At 56.4% G+C, this 12,637-nt stretch overlaps 1 protein-coding gene across 2 annotated transcripts in view; it reads left to right on the forward strand.

Moving 5' to 3' along the window:
- The window catches only part of LOC116956789 (run domain Beclin-1-interacting and cysteine-rich domain-containing protein-like), a 64,398-nt gene that overhangs the window by 21,017 nt on the left and 30,744 nt on the right, over window positions 1-12,637 (forward strand). For both annotated transcript variants that reach the window (XM_076058005.1, XM_076058004.1), the window contains exons 6-10: window positions 1,379-1,760; window positions 4,592-4,677; window positions 6,949-7,174; window positions 9,013-9,055; window positions 11,176-11,302. In XM_076058005.1, coding sequence (XP_075914120.1) covers window positions 1,379-1,760; window positions 4,592-4,677; window positions 6,949-7,174; window positions 9,013-9,055; window positions 11,176-11,302 — 864 coding nt within the window. The remainder of the gene's footprint in view (window positions 1-1,378; window positions 1,761-4,591; window positions 4,678-6,948; window positions 7,175-9,012; window positions 9,056-11,175; window positions 11,303-12,637) is intronic.

Below are 12,637 nucleotides of genomic sequence, written 5' to 3' on the forward strand. Positions count from 1 at the left end.
CTCACCCGCTCACTCACCACTCACTCACTCACCACTCATTCGCCTGCTCACCCGCTCACTCGCCCACTCACTCACCCACTCACTCGCCCACTCACTCACCACTCACTCACCACTCACCACTCACCCGCTCACTCACCACTCACTCACCACTCACTCACCACTCACCCACTCATTCACCCACTCACCTGTTCACTCGCCCGCCCACTCAGGCGCTCTCTCACCCGCTCACTCACCACTCACTCACTCACCACTCATTCGCCTGCTCACCCGCTCACTCGCCCACTCACTCACCCACTCACTCGCCCACTTACTCACCACTCACTCACCACTCACCACTCACCCGCTCACTCACCACTCACTCACCACTCACTCACCACTCACCCACTCATTCACCCACTCACCTGTTCACTCGCCCGCCCACTCAGGCGCTCTCTCACCCGCTCACTCACCACTCACTCACTCACCACTCATTCGCCTGCTCACCCGCTCACTCGCCCACTCACTCACCCACTCACTCGCCCACTCACTCACCACTCACTCACCACTCACCACTCACCCGCTCACTCACCACTCACTCACCACTCACTCACCACTCACCCACTCATTCACCCACTCACCTGTTCACTCGCCCGCCCACTCAGGCGCTCTCTCACCCGCTCACTCACCACTCACTCACTCACCACTCATTCGCCTGCTCACCCGCTCACTCGCCCACTCACTCACCCACTCACTCGCCCACTCACTCACCACTCACTCACCACTCACCACTCACCCGCTCACTCACCACTCACTCACCACTCACTCACCACTCACCCACTCATTCACCCACTCACCTGTTCACTCGCCCGCCCACTCAGGCGCTCTCTCACCCGCTCACTCACCACTCACTCACTCACCACTCATTCGCCTGCTCACCCGCTCACTCGCCCACTCACTCACCCACTCACTCGCCCACTCACTCACCACTCACTCACCACTCACCACTCACCCGCTCACTCACCACTCACTCACCACTCACTCACCACTCACCCACTCATTCACCCACTCACCTGTTCACTCGCCCGCCCACTCAGGCGCTCTCTCACCCGCTCACTCACCACTCACTCACTCACCACTCATTCGCCTGCTCACCCGCTCACTCGCCCACTCACTCACCCACTCACTCGCCCACTCACTCACCACTCACTCGCCCACTCACTCACCACTCACTCGCCCACTCACTCACCACTCACTCGCCCACTCACTCACCACTCACTCACCACTCACCAGCGCCGGCCTTCTTAGGCGCGGCTGCCGCTGCTGTTCCCCGCGAACAGCGCTTTTGGTGGTGGAGGGGGGCTGCCATCTTTGTCCCCGGTGTGTTTGCGTGCGTCTCAAGGTGGGAGCCCACACGTCCTGCTCCTCGCATTTGTCCAAGAGCCACAGTCTCATGTCCCTGAGGGCTCCTGCATCCGGCCCCTCGCCACGCAGACACAGCCTCATGCAGACCTCCGCCGCCATCAACGCCGCCACCACCACGGCCGTTACCGACAGCCCTGCCCACGACGTGAACTGCACCTCCGGTACCTCCGCCGCTACCTCCTCCTCCTCCGCCTCCGCCGGTAGCGGCGGCGGAGGAGGTAGCGGAGGCGGTGGCGGTGGCGGTGGCTCTACCGACGCCGCCGCCGCCGCCAGCCACCGCAGCCAGACGTCCGTGGAAGGGAGGTCGAGGCAGGGGAGGTCCAGGCACGTGCGTTCGCGATCGGACACGGTCGTGGCCGGTGAGTCACGGGGTCGGACGTCACCTCGCCGGTGTGGGAAAGGGGGGAGCCCCGGGTTCGATTCCCGGCTCGGGTTTGACTCTGCGAGTGTGGGGCGTCTGTGGTGTGTGTGTGTGGGTGTGTGAGTGTGCGTGTGTGTGTGTGTGTGCGTGTGTGTGTGTGTGCGAGTGTGTGTGTGTGTGTGTGTGCAAGTGTGTGTGTGTGGGTGTGCGAGTGTGTGTGTGTGTGTGTGCGAGTGTGTGAGTGTGTGCGAGTGTGTGTGTGTGTGTGTGTGTGTGCGAGTGTGCGTGTGTGTGTGCGAGCGTGTGTGTGTGTGCGAGTGTGTGTGCGTGTGTGTGTGTGTGTGTGCGAGTGTGTGTGTGCGAGTGTGCGTGTGTGTGTGAGTGTGTGTGTGTGTGCGAGTGTGTGTGTGTGCGAGTGTGTGTGAGTGTATGTGTGTGCGAGTGTGTGTGTGCGAGTGTGTGCGTGTGTGTGTGCGAGTGTGTGTGCGAGTGTGTGTGTGCGTGTGCGAGTGCGTGTGTGTGTTCAGCCCCTGTTCTGCAGTGAGCGTGGGTGAGTGTGGGTGAGTGTGGGTGAGTGAGGGTGAGTGAGGGTGAGTGTGTGAGGGTGAGTGAGGGTGAGTGAATGAGGGTGAGTGAGAGAGGGTGAGTGAGGGTGAGTGAGTGAGTGAGTGTGAGGGAGTGAGGGTAAGTGAGAGTATGAGAGTGAGTGAGTGAGGGTGAGTGAGTAAGGGTGAGTGAGAGTATGAGAGTGAGTGAGGGAGTGAGGGTGAGTGAGTAAGGGTGAGTGATAGTGTGAGAGTGAGTGAGTGAGGGTGAGTGAGTGAGTGTTGAGTGAGTGAGTGAGTGTTGAGTGAGTGAGTGTTGAGTGAGAGTGAGTGAGGGTGAGTGGGTGAGGGTGAGTGGGTGAGGGGGTGAGTGAGAGTGAGTGAGTGAGGGTGACTGAGTGAGTGTGAGTAAGGGTGAGTAAGTGAGTGTTGAGTGAATGAGTGTTGAGTGAGTGAGGGTGAGTGAGTGAGTGAGAGTGAGTGTTGAGTGAGTGAGTGAGAGTGTGAGAGTGAGTGAGGGAGGGTGAGTGTGTGAGAGTGAGGGAGGGTGAGTGAGTGTGTGAGTGAGTGAGTGTGAGTGAGTGAGGGTAAGTGAGTGAGGGTGAGTGAGTGAGTGTGAGTGCGTGAGTGTGAGTGGGTGAGGGTGAGTGAGTGTTGAGTGAGTGAGTGAGGGTGAGTGGGTGAGGGTGAGTGGGTGAGTGAGAGTGAGTGAGTGAGGGTGACTGAGTGAGTGTGAGTAAGGGTGAGTAAGTGAGTGTTGAGTGAGTGAGTGTTGAGTGAGTGAGGGTGAGTGAGTGAGTGAGAGTGAGTGTTGAGTGTGTGAGTGAGTGAGTGTGAGTGAGTGAGGGTAAGTGAGTGAGTGAGAGTGAGTGAGTGAGTAGGTGCTCGCTAACAGCACTTGCCCCTACAGTCTGTTAAGGCTATACGGGGGATCTTTGTCTTTGTCTTTTGTGAGTGGGTGAGGGTGAGTGAGTGAGTGTGAGTGAGTGAGGATGAGTGAGTGAGTGTGAGTGAGTGAGGGTGAGTGAATGAGTGTGTGAGTGAGTGAGTGAGTGTTGAGTGAGTGAGTGATTGTTGAGTGAGTGTTGAGTGAGTGAGTGTTGAGTGAGTGAGCGTGAGTGAGTGAAGGTGAGTGAGTGTTGAGTGAGTGAGTGTTGAGTGAGTGAGTGAGGGTGTGTGAGAGTGAGTGAGTGAGGGTGAGTGAGTGAGTGTTGAGTGAGTGAATGAGAGTGTGAGAGTGAGTGAGGGTGAGTGAGTGAGTGAGGGTGAGTGAGAGTGTGAGAGTGAGTGTGTGAGAGTGAGTGAGTGAGTGAGGGTGAGTGAGCGAGTGAGTGTTGAGTGAGTGAGTGCTGAGTGAGTGAGAGTGAGTGAGTGTTGAGTGAGTGAGAGTGAGTGAGTGAGAGTGAGTATTGAGTGTGTGAGTGAGTGAGGGTAAGTGAGTGAGGGTGAGTGAGTGAGTGTTGAGTGAGTGAGTGTGAGTGAGTGAGGGTGAGTGAGTGAGTGAGTGTTGAGTGAGTGTTGAGTGAGTGTGAGTGAGTGAGGGTGAGTGAGTGAGTGTGAGTGAATGAGTGAGTGTGAGTGAGTGAGGGTGAGTGATTGAGTGTGAGTGAGTGAGTGTGAGTGAGTGAGTGAGTGTGAGTGAGTGTGAGTGAGTGAGTGAGTGTGAGTGAGTGAGTGTGAGTGAGTGAGTGTGAGTGAGTGAGTGTGAGTGAGTGTAAGGAGGTCGGGCTTGGAGCTGGCCACCGTGCCGGCCTTCATAGGTGGTGGTCTTTGTCATGCATGGGATGATGATGCTGATGCTGATGATGATCCTGGCGATGAAGGTAATGATGTTGATGATGATGATAGTGGATGATGTGGATTATGCTGATGATGCTGATGGTGATGATGATGCTGATGGTGATGATGATGATGCTGATGGTCATGATGATGATGCTGATAGTGATGATGATGCCGGCGATGATGGTGAAGATGATGGCGAAGACGATGGTGATGTTGATGGTGATGATGATGGTGATGATGATGATGGTGATGATGATGATGCTGATGGTGATGATGATGCTGATAGTGATGATGATGATGATGCCGGCGATGATGGTGAAGATGATGGCGAAGATGATGGTGATGTTGATGGTGATGATGCTGATAGTGATGATGATGATGCTGATAGTGATGATGATGCTGATAGTGATGATGATGCCGGCGATGATGGTGAAGATGATGGCGAAGATGATGGCGAAGACGATGGTGATGTTGATGGTGATGATGATGGTGATGTTGACAGTGGTGAAGCCGCCATTGGACCGCACTCACGAGCTCCTGGACATCCTCGCCGCACAGCATCATGGGAGCTGCGCCGACCTCGACAAGGTGAGGTCTGGCGGCGATGGCGGTGGCGGTGGTGTTGGTGGTGGTGGCGGTGGTGGTGGCGGTGGTGGTGGTGGTGGGGACGGTGGTGGTGGTGGTGGTCGAGGTGGTAGTGGTGGTGGTGACGGTGGTGGTGGTGGTGACGGTGGTGGTGGTGGTGGCGGTGGTGGTGGTGGTGATGGTGGTGGTGGTGGTGGTGGCGGCGGTGGTGGTGGTGGTGATGGTGGTGGTGATGGTGGTGGTGGTGGTGGTGGCGGTGGTGGTGGTAGCGGTGGTGGTGGTAGCGGCGGTGGCGATGGCGGCGTTGACGGTGGTGGTGGGGAGCGGTGGGTGTTGTGGTTAGCGCTACGCTGCGCTACGAACCCGGCCACCCTGGTTCGACTCCCGCTCACGGCCACCAACACCACCGGTGACGATTATCTGAAACGGCCCTGGGCCTCCCCTAGATCGACTCAGCCTCAAACGAGCACCTGGTGCGGTGTGTAAACATCGCCACTGGGGAGACAAAGGCGGCCGGGCGTGGTGCTGGCCACCTCACCCCCCCCGTGTGCCGTGTCGGCCTTTGTAGGTGCTCGCTTAACAGCACTTGCCCCAACGGTCTGATAAGGCTAGGTCCTGGCAAGGATTATTCAACATCGCCTCGCCAGGCACGCTGAGGAGAGGCTTGCGGAGCCCCAATGCGGTTTCAGGAAAGGGCGGTCCTGCACAGATGCCATTTTTTTTATGTCCGTCTGCTACAGCAGAGGTGTAGGGAATTCCAGCAAGACCTACATCTCTGCTTTATTGACCTGGTCAAGGCCTATGATACCATCAGTAGGCCTGGGCTCTGGGTTGTTCTTCGTGCTCTCGGAATCCCTGACGCTCTGCTCACGATCATTAAGGACCTTCATGATGGTGAGCGGGCCCGGGTAAAACTACGTGGCCGGGAGTCGGAGCCATTCCCTGTACACCTTGGGGTGCGACAGGGATGTCCTCTGGCTCCCACATTATTTAACATCTATTTTGACCACGTAGTTCGTGAAGCCTTCAATAGCTGTACCGGGGGAATCTCCATATGGTACAGATATAATGGGAGGCTGATCGATGCCCGGGTATGGTCAAGGGATGGCTCCCTATTGCTCAACCACGTTATGTATGCTGATGATTTGGTAATAGCTGCTCATTCAGAGGAGGAGTTGGAGACGCTGCTGCTGAACCTGGAGCTTGCCACTAAGAGGTGGGGCCTTACCATCAGCCCCACCAAAACTAAGCACCTGCCTGGGTATTTTGTGCCATCGGACACTCCACCCCCACAACTCCCAATCGGTGATGGGGCAGTTGTGAAGAGAGTGGAGACTTTCCCAATCCTGGGCATTGTGCTTATGATCAGCTCTGCTTTGACAGCAGAGGTCTCACTCCAAATCATTCGAGCAGCAATATCTTTTCATCGGTTGCGTAACGCTGTGTGGAAGCTACCTGGTCTGTCGCTCCGCACTAAGCTTCAGGTCTTCTCAGCCACGGTCATGCCCTCCCTTCTCTACGCTTACGATCCATCCTGGGTTTAACCAGGCTGGATTGTGTGAGGAGCTCACAAATCCTTGAAAGATCTGGGCACGGTCCCATCGGTGAGCTCCTCCGGCAGGCAAGGCTGCGATGGCTGGGTCATGTAGCCCGCATGCCCAGCCACCGCATGCCGAAACAGCTTTTGTTCGGCCAGATCGAGGGGGCTAAACATGTGCGGCACGGGCTAGAGAGGAGATGGAGTGATGTGGTACAGGAGGACGTGGAGCTGAGTGGACTTGCCGATGACTGGTACCAGCGGTGTCAAGATCGGCCTCTGTGGAGGAGGCTCGTGAAGGACGCTACTGGGCAGTTGGAGGCAGTCGCCCTCCAACAACAACGGAGGGCGGAGGAGCGACGCTCACAACAACGAGCGGAGCGCCGGGTGGCTAAAGCACAGCAGGTTGGCACAGTAGGGGGCACAGGTGGTGCATCAGCCAGTCATCTCAGTCATCTCAGTCAGTCGACCCGTGGCACCTGCTGGGTCTGCTCCGTGACCTCCTGCAGAGCGGGCGTTCGACACTTCACGTGGCCTCAAGGTGCACATAGCCTGGCACAAGCATCGTGGTGACGTCACCGCCACTTAGTGGCGAGTGGCGGTTGTTGTTGATGTTGTTGGTGTTGTTGTTGTGTTGTTGTTGTGTTGTTGTTGTGTTGTTGTTGTTGGTGGTGGTGGTGGCATTGGTGGCGATGGTCTTGCGTGATGCCATCACCCGTGCCCTCTCTCCCCCCCAGGAGAACGCCCACTTCTCACTGTCTGATGCCCTCATGACCGTGATCGAACTCATCAAGTGCAGCTCGGCGGAGGACGACGAGGGGCTGGGGCGCACGGGGGAGGTGGACGGCTACGATGACGAGGAGGAGGAGGAGGAGGACGAGGAGGAGGAGGACGACGAGGAGGAGGAGGACGACGACGAGGAGGAAGAGGTTGTGGATGGGCTGGACGCTCATTCAAATGCAAGTGAGTGTCATCAGTGTCATCAGTCTCATCAGTGTCATCATCATCGTCATCATCATCACCTTCATCAGTGTCATCAGTGTCATCAGCATCGTCATCAGCATCGTCATCGTCATCACCTTCATCAGTGTCATCAGTGTCATCAGCATCGTCATCGTCATCATCATCACCTTCATCAGTGTCATCAGTCTCATCAGTGTCATCATCATCGTCATCATCATCACCTTCATCAGTGTCATCAGCATCGTCATCAGCATCGTCATCGTCATCACCTTCATCAGTGTCATCAGCATCGTCATCAGCTTCATCAGTGTCGTCAGCATCGTCATCATCATCACCTTCATCAGTGTCATCAGCATCGTCATCAGCATCGTCATCGTCATCACCTTCATCAGTGTCATCAGCATCGTCATCATCATCAGCTTCATCAGTGTCATCAGTGTCATCATCGTCATCAGCATCGTCATCACCTTCATCAGTGTCATCAGTGTTATCATCGTCATCAGCTTCATCAGTGTCATCAGCTTCATCATCGTCATCAGTGTCATCAGCTTCATCATCGTCATTGTCATCAGTGTCATCAGTGTCATCATCATCACCTTCATCAGTGTCATCGTCATCGTCATCACCTTCATCATCGTCATCGTCATCACCTTCATCAGTGTCATCAGTGTCATCAGTGTCATCATCGTCATCAGTGTCAGCAGTGTCATCGTCATCAGTGTCATCATCATCGTCATCATCATCATCACCTTCTTCAGAGTCATCGTCATCACCTTCATCAGTGTCATCGTCATCGTCATCACCTTCATCAGTGTCATCAGCATCGTCATCGTCATCACCTTCATCAGTGTCATCAGCATCGTCATCAGTGTCATCAGTGTCATCGTCATCACCTTCATCAGTGCCATCAGTGTCATCATCGTCATCACCTTCATCAGTGTCATCAGCATCGTCATTGTCATCACCTTCATCAGTGTCATCATCGTCATCACCTTCATCAGTGTCATCAGCTTCATCAGTGTCATCAGCATCGTCATCGTCATCAGCTTCATCATCGTCATCAGCTTCATCATCGTCATCAGCTTCATCATCGTCATCAGCATCGTCATCGTCATCAGCTTCATCATCGTCATCAGCATCGTCATCATCGTCATCAGCTTCATCATCATCATCATCAGCTTCATCATCGTCATCAGCTTCATCATCGTCATCAGTGTCATCAGCTTCATCATCATCATCAGCTTCATCATCGTCATCAGCTTCATCATCGTCATCAGTGTCATCAGCTTCATCAGTGTCATCAGTGTCATCATCGTCATCAGCTTCATCATCGTCATCAGTGTCATCAGCATCGTCATCAGCATCGTCATCAGCTTCATCGCCATCACCAGCGTCATCAGCATCGTCATCAGTGTCATCAGCATCGTCATCAGTGTCATCAGCATCATCATCAGCATCATTGTCATCATCAGCAGCCGCCGTCACCAGCGGCAGCGTTGTAGCAGCTGAAGTAGCAGCATCAACACGGCAGCGGTGACACGTGTGTGTGTCACGTGTGTGTGTCACGTGTGTGTCACGTGTGTGTCACGTGCCACGTGTGTGTGTCACGTGTGTGTCACGTGCCACGTGTGTGTCACGTGTGTGCCACGTGTGTGCCACGTGTGTGTCACGTGTGTGTGTCACGTGCCACGTGTGTGTGTCACATGTGTGTCACGTGCCACGTGTGTGTCACGTGTGTGTGCCACGTGTGTGTCACGTGCCACGTGTGTGTGTCACGTGTGTGCCACGTGTGTGTCACGTGTGTGTCACGTGTGTGCCACGCGTGTCGTTTTGAGCAGGCCCACGGAGTCGCATGATGTCAGGACCCGACCTCTTGGCTATGTGAGTACTGAACATCGCCATCACCGCCATCATCACCATCATCATCGCCATCACCGCCATCATCAGCATCACCATCATCATCGCCATCACCGTCATCACACCGCCATCATCGCCATCATCGCCATCATCGCCATCATCACTAGCATCACCATCATCATCGCCATCACCGCCATCATCGCCATCATCATCGCCATCACCAGCATCACCATCATCATCACTAGCATCACCGCCATCATCGCCATCATCGCCATCATCGCCATACCTAGCATCACCATCATCACCGCCATCATCGCCATCACCAGCATCATCGCCATCACCGCCATCACACCGCCATCACCAGCATCATCGCCATCATCGCCATCATCGCCGTCACCGCCATCATCGCCATCACCAGCATCATCGCCATCATCGCCATCACCAGCATCATCGCCATCATCGCCATCACCGCCATCATCGCCATCACCGCCATCATCGCCATCACCGCCATCATCGCCATCACCAGCATCATCGCCATCATCGCCATCACCGCCATCATCGCCATCACCAGCATCACCATCATCATCGCCATCATCGCCATCACCGCCATCACCAGCATCACCATCATCATCGCCATCACCGCCATCATCGCCATCACCGGCATCACCAGCATCACACCGCCATCACACCGCCATCATCGCCATCACTAGCATCACCGCCATCACCGCCATCATCGCCGTCACCGCCATCACCAGCATCATCGCCATCATCGCCATCACCGCCATCATCGCCATCGCCGCCATCACCGCCATCACCATCATCACCGCCATCATCACCATCACCGCCATCATCGCCATTGCCGCCATCATCGCCATCACCGCCATCACTGCCATCATCACCATCACCGCCATCACCAGCATCATCGCCATCAGCACTGTTATTAGCACCACGGTCACCATCATCGCCAGCACCATCACCACCACCATCATCGTCACCACCACCATCATCGCCACCACCAACCACCACCATCATCGTCACCACCACCATCATCGCCACCACCACCATCATCGCCACCATCAACCACCACCATCATTGCCACCACCACCATCATCGTCACCACCACCATCATCATCGCCACCACCACCACCACCATCATCGCCACCACCAACCACCACCATCATCGCCACCACCAACCACCACCATCATCGCCACCACCACCATCATCATCGCCACCACCACCACCACCATCATCGCCACCACCAACCACCACCATCATCGCCACCACCAACCACCACCATCATCGCCACCACCACCATCACCATCATCGCCACCACCACCACCATCATCGCCACCACCACCACCACCATCATCGCCACCACCACCAACCACCACCATCATCGCCACCACCACCACCATCATCGCCACCACCAACCACCACCATCATTGCCACCACCACCACCATCATCGCCACCACCAACCACCACCATCATCGCCACCACCACCACCATCATCGCCACCACCACCATCATCGCCACCACCACCACCATCATCGCCACCACCACCATCATCATCGCCACCACCACCACCATCATCGCCACCACCACCATCATCGCCACCACCACCATCATCATCGCCACCACCACCACCACCACCATCATCGCCACCACCACCATCATCGCCACCACCACCATCATCATCGCCACCACCACCACCATCATCGCCACCACCATCATCATCGCCACCACCACCACCATCATCGCCACCACCACCACCACCACCAACCACCACCGTCATCGTCTTTTCGGAGAAGGAAACTGCACGCCCGGTCTGCTGCCTATAGAGGGGGGGGTGGGTGGTGATGATTGACTGCTGTGTGGGTCTAGCCTAGGGGCACCCCCAGTGGCAGCTGTCCCTGTGCATCAGTCTGCTGTCAGTAGTAGTGGGTGGTGGTGATTGACTGCTGTGTGTGGGGTCTAGCGTAGGGGCACCCCCAGTGACAGCTGTCTGTCAGTAGTAGGGGTGGTGATGATTGACTGCTGCTGTGTGTGGGGTCTAGCCTAGGGGCACCCCCAGCGGCAGCTGTCCCTGTGCATCGGTGCACTCGTGCCCAGCGCTTGCCTCCCCTCTGCCTCGGTTGCCCCCAGGCTGCCGCTCCCTTGCAGCCGGGGCTCGGCCAGGGCCGTTGCGACGCAGCTGCTGAGACACCTCCAGAGGCTGCGGCTTCCCGGCGCCACGGCCGACCGCATCGGGCACGCACTGCTGGGGCAGCAGGTGACGGGGCTCGCCTGGACAACGCTCGCTCGCTCGCTCACGCACTCACTCTCGCTCGCACGCTCACTCATGCACACACTCACTCTCGCTCGCTCACTCACTCGCGCACTCACTCACTCTCGCTCGCTCACTCACTCACTCACTCTCGCACGCTCACTCACGCACTCACTCACTCTCGCTCGCACGCTCACTCACGCACTCACTCACTCGCTCGCTCACTCACTCGCTCTCGCTCACACGCTCACTCGCTCGCTCACTCACTCACTCACTCTCGCTCGCTCGCTCGCTCACTCACTCACGCACACACTCTCGCTCGCTCACTCACTCACTCTCGCTCGCTCGCTCACTCTCGCTCGCTCACTCACTCAAGCACACACTCACTCTCGCTCGCTCACGCACTCACTCACTCTCGCACACACGCTCACTCACTCGCACGCTCACTCACGCACACACTCACTCTCGCTCACTCACTCGCTCGCTCGCTCACTCACTCTCGCTCGCTCACTCACTCACTCGCACGCTCACTCACGCACACACTCACTCGCTCGCTCACTCACTCTCGCTCGCTCACTCACTCAGTGTCGCTCACTCACTCACTCACTCTCGCTCACTCACTCTCGCTCGCTCACTCACGCGCTCACTCTCGCTCGCTCACGCACACACTCACTCTCGCTCACTCACTCGCTCGCTCGCTCACTCACTCGCTCGCTCACTCACTCACTCACCCACTCTCACTCACTCACTCACCCACTCTCGCTCACTCACTCGCACTCTAGCTCGCTCACTCACTCGCCCGCACACTCATTTCGCTCGCTCGCTCACTCACTCACTCGCACACTCAATCACTCACCCACGCACACACTCACTCACTCACACACTCACTCACACACTCACACACTCACTCACTCACACACTCACTCACTCACTCACCCACACACTCACTCACTCACACACTCACTCACACACTCACCCACTCACCCACTCACCCACTCACTCACACACTCACTCACACACTCACCCACTCACCCACTCACTCACGCACTCACACACTCACCCACGCACACACGCACATACTCACACACTCACGCACTCACACACTCACCCACGCACACACTCACCCACTCACACACTCACTCACTCACACACTCACTCACACACTCACTCACCCACTCACACACTCACCCACGCACACACTCACACACTCACACACTCACCCACTCACACACTCACCCACGCACACACTCACCCACGCACACACTCACACACTCACCCACGCACACACGCACATACTCACACATGCACTCACACACTCACACACTCACTCACCCACTCACA

The sequence above is a fragment of the Petromyzon marinus genome, assembly GCF_048934315.1.
Source record: "Petromyzon marinus isolate PM22_M1 ecotype Great Lakes invasive population chromosome 67 unlocalized genomic scaffold, UKy_Petmar_22M1.pri1.0 chr67_unloc.4, whole genome shotgun sequence".
In the NCBI taxonomy this organism is placed as follows: domain Eukaryota; kingdom Metazoa; phylum Chordata; class Hyperoartia; order Petromyzontiformes; family Petromyzontidae; genus Petromyzon; species Petromyzon marinus.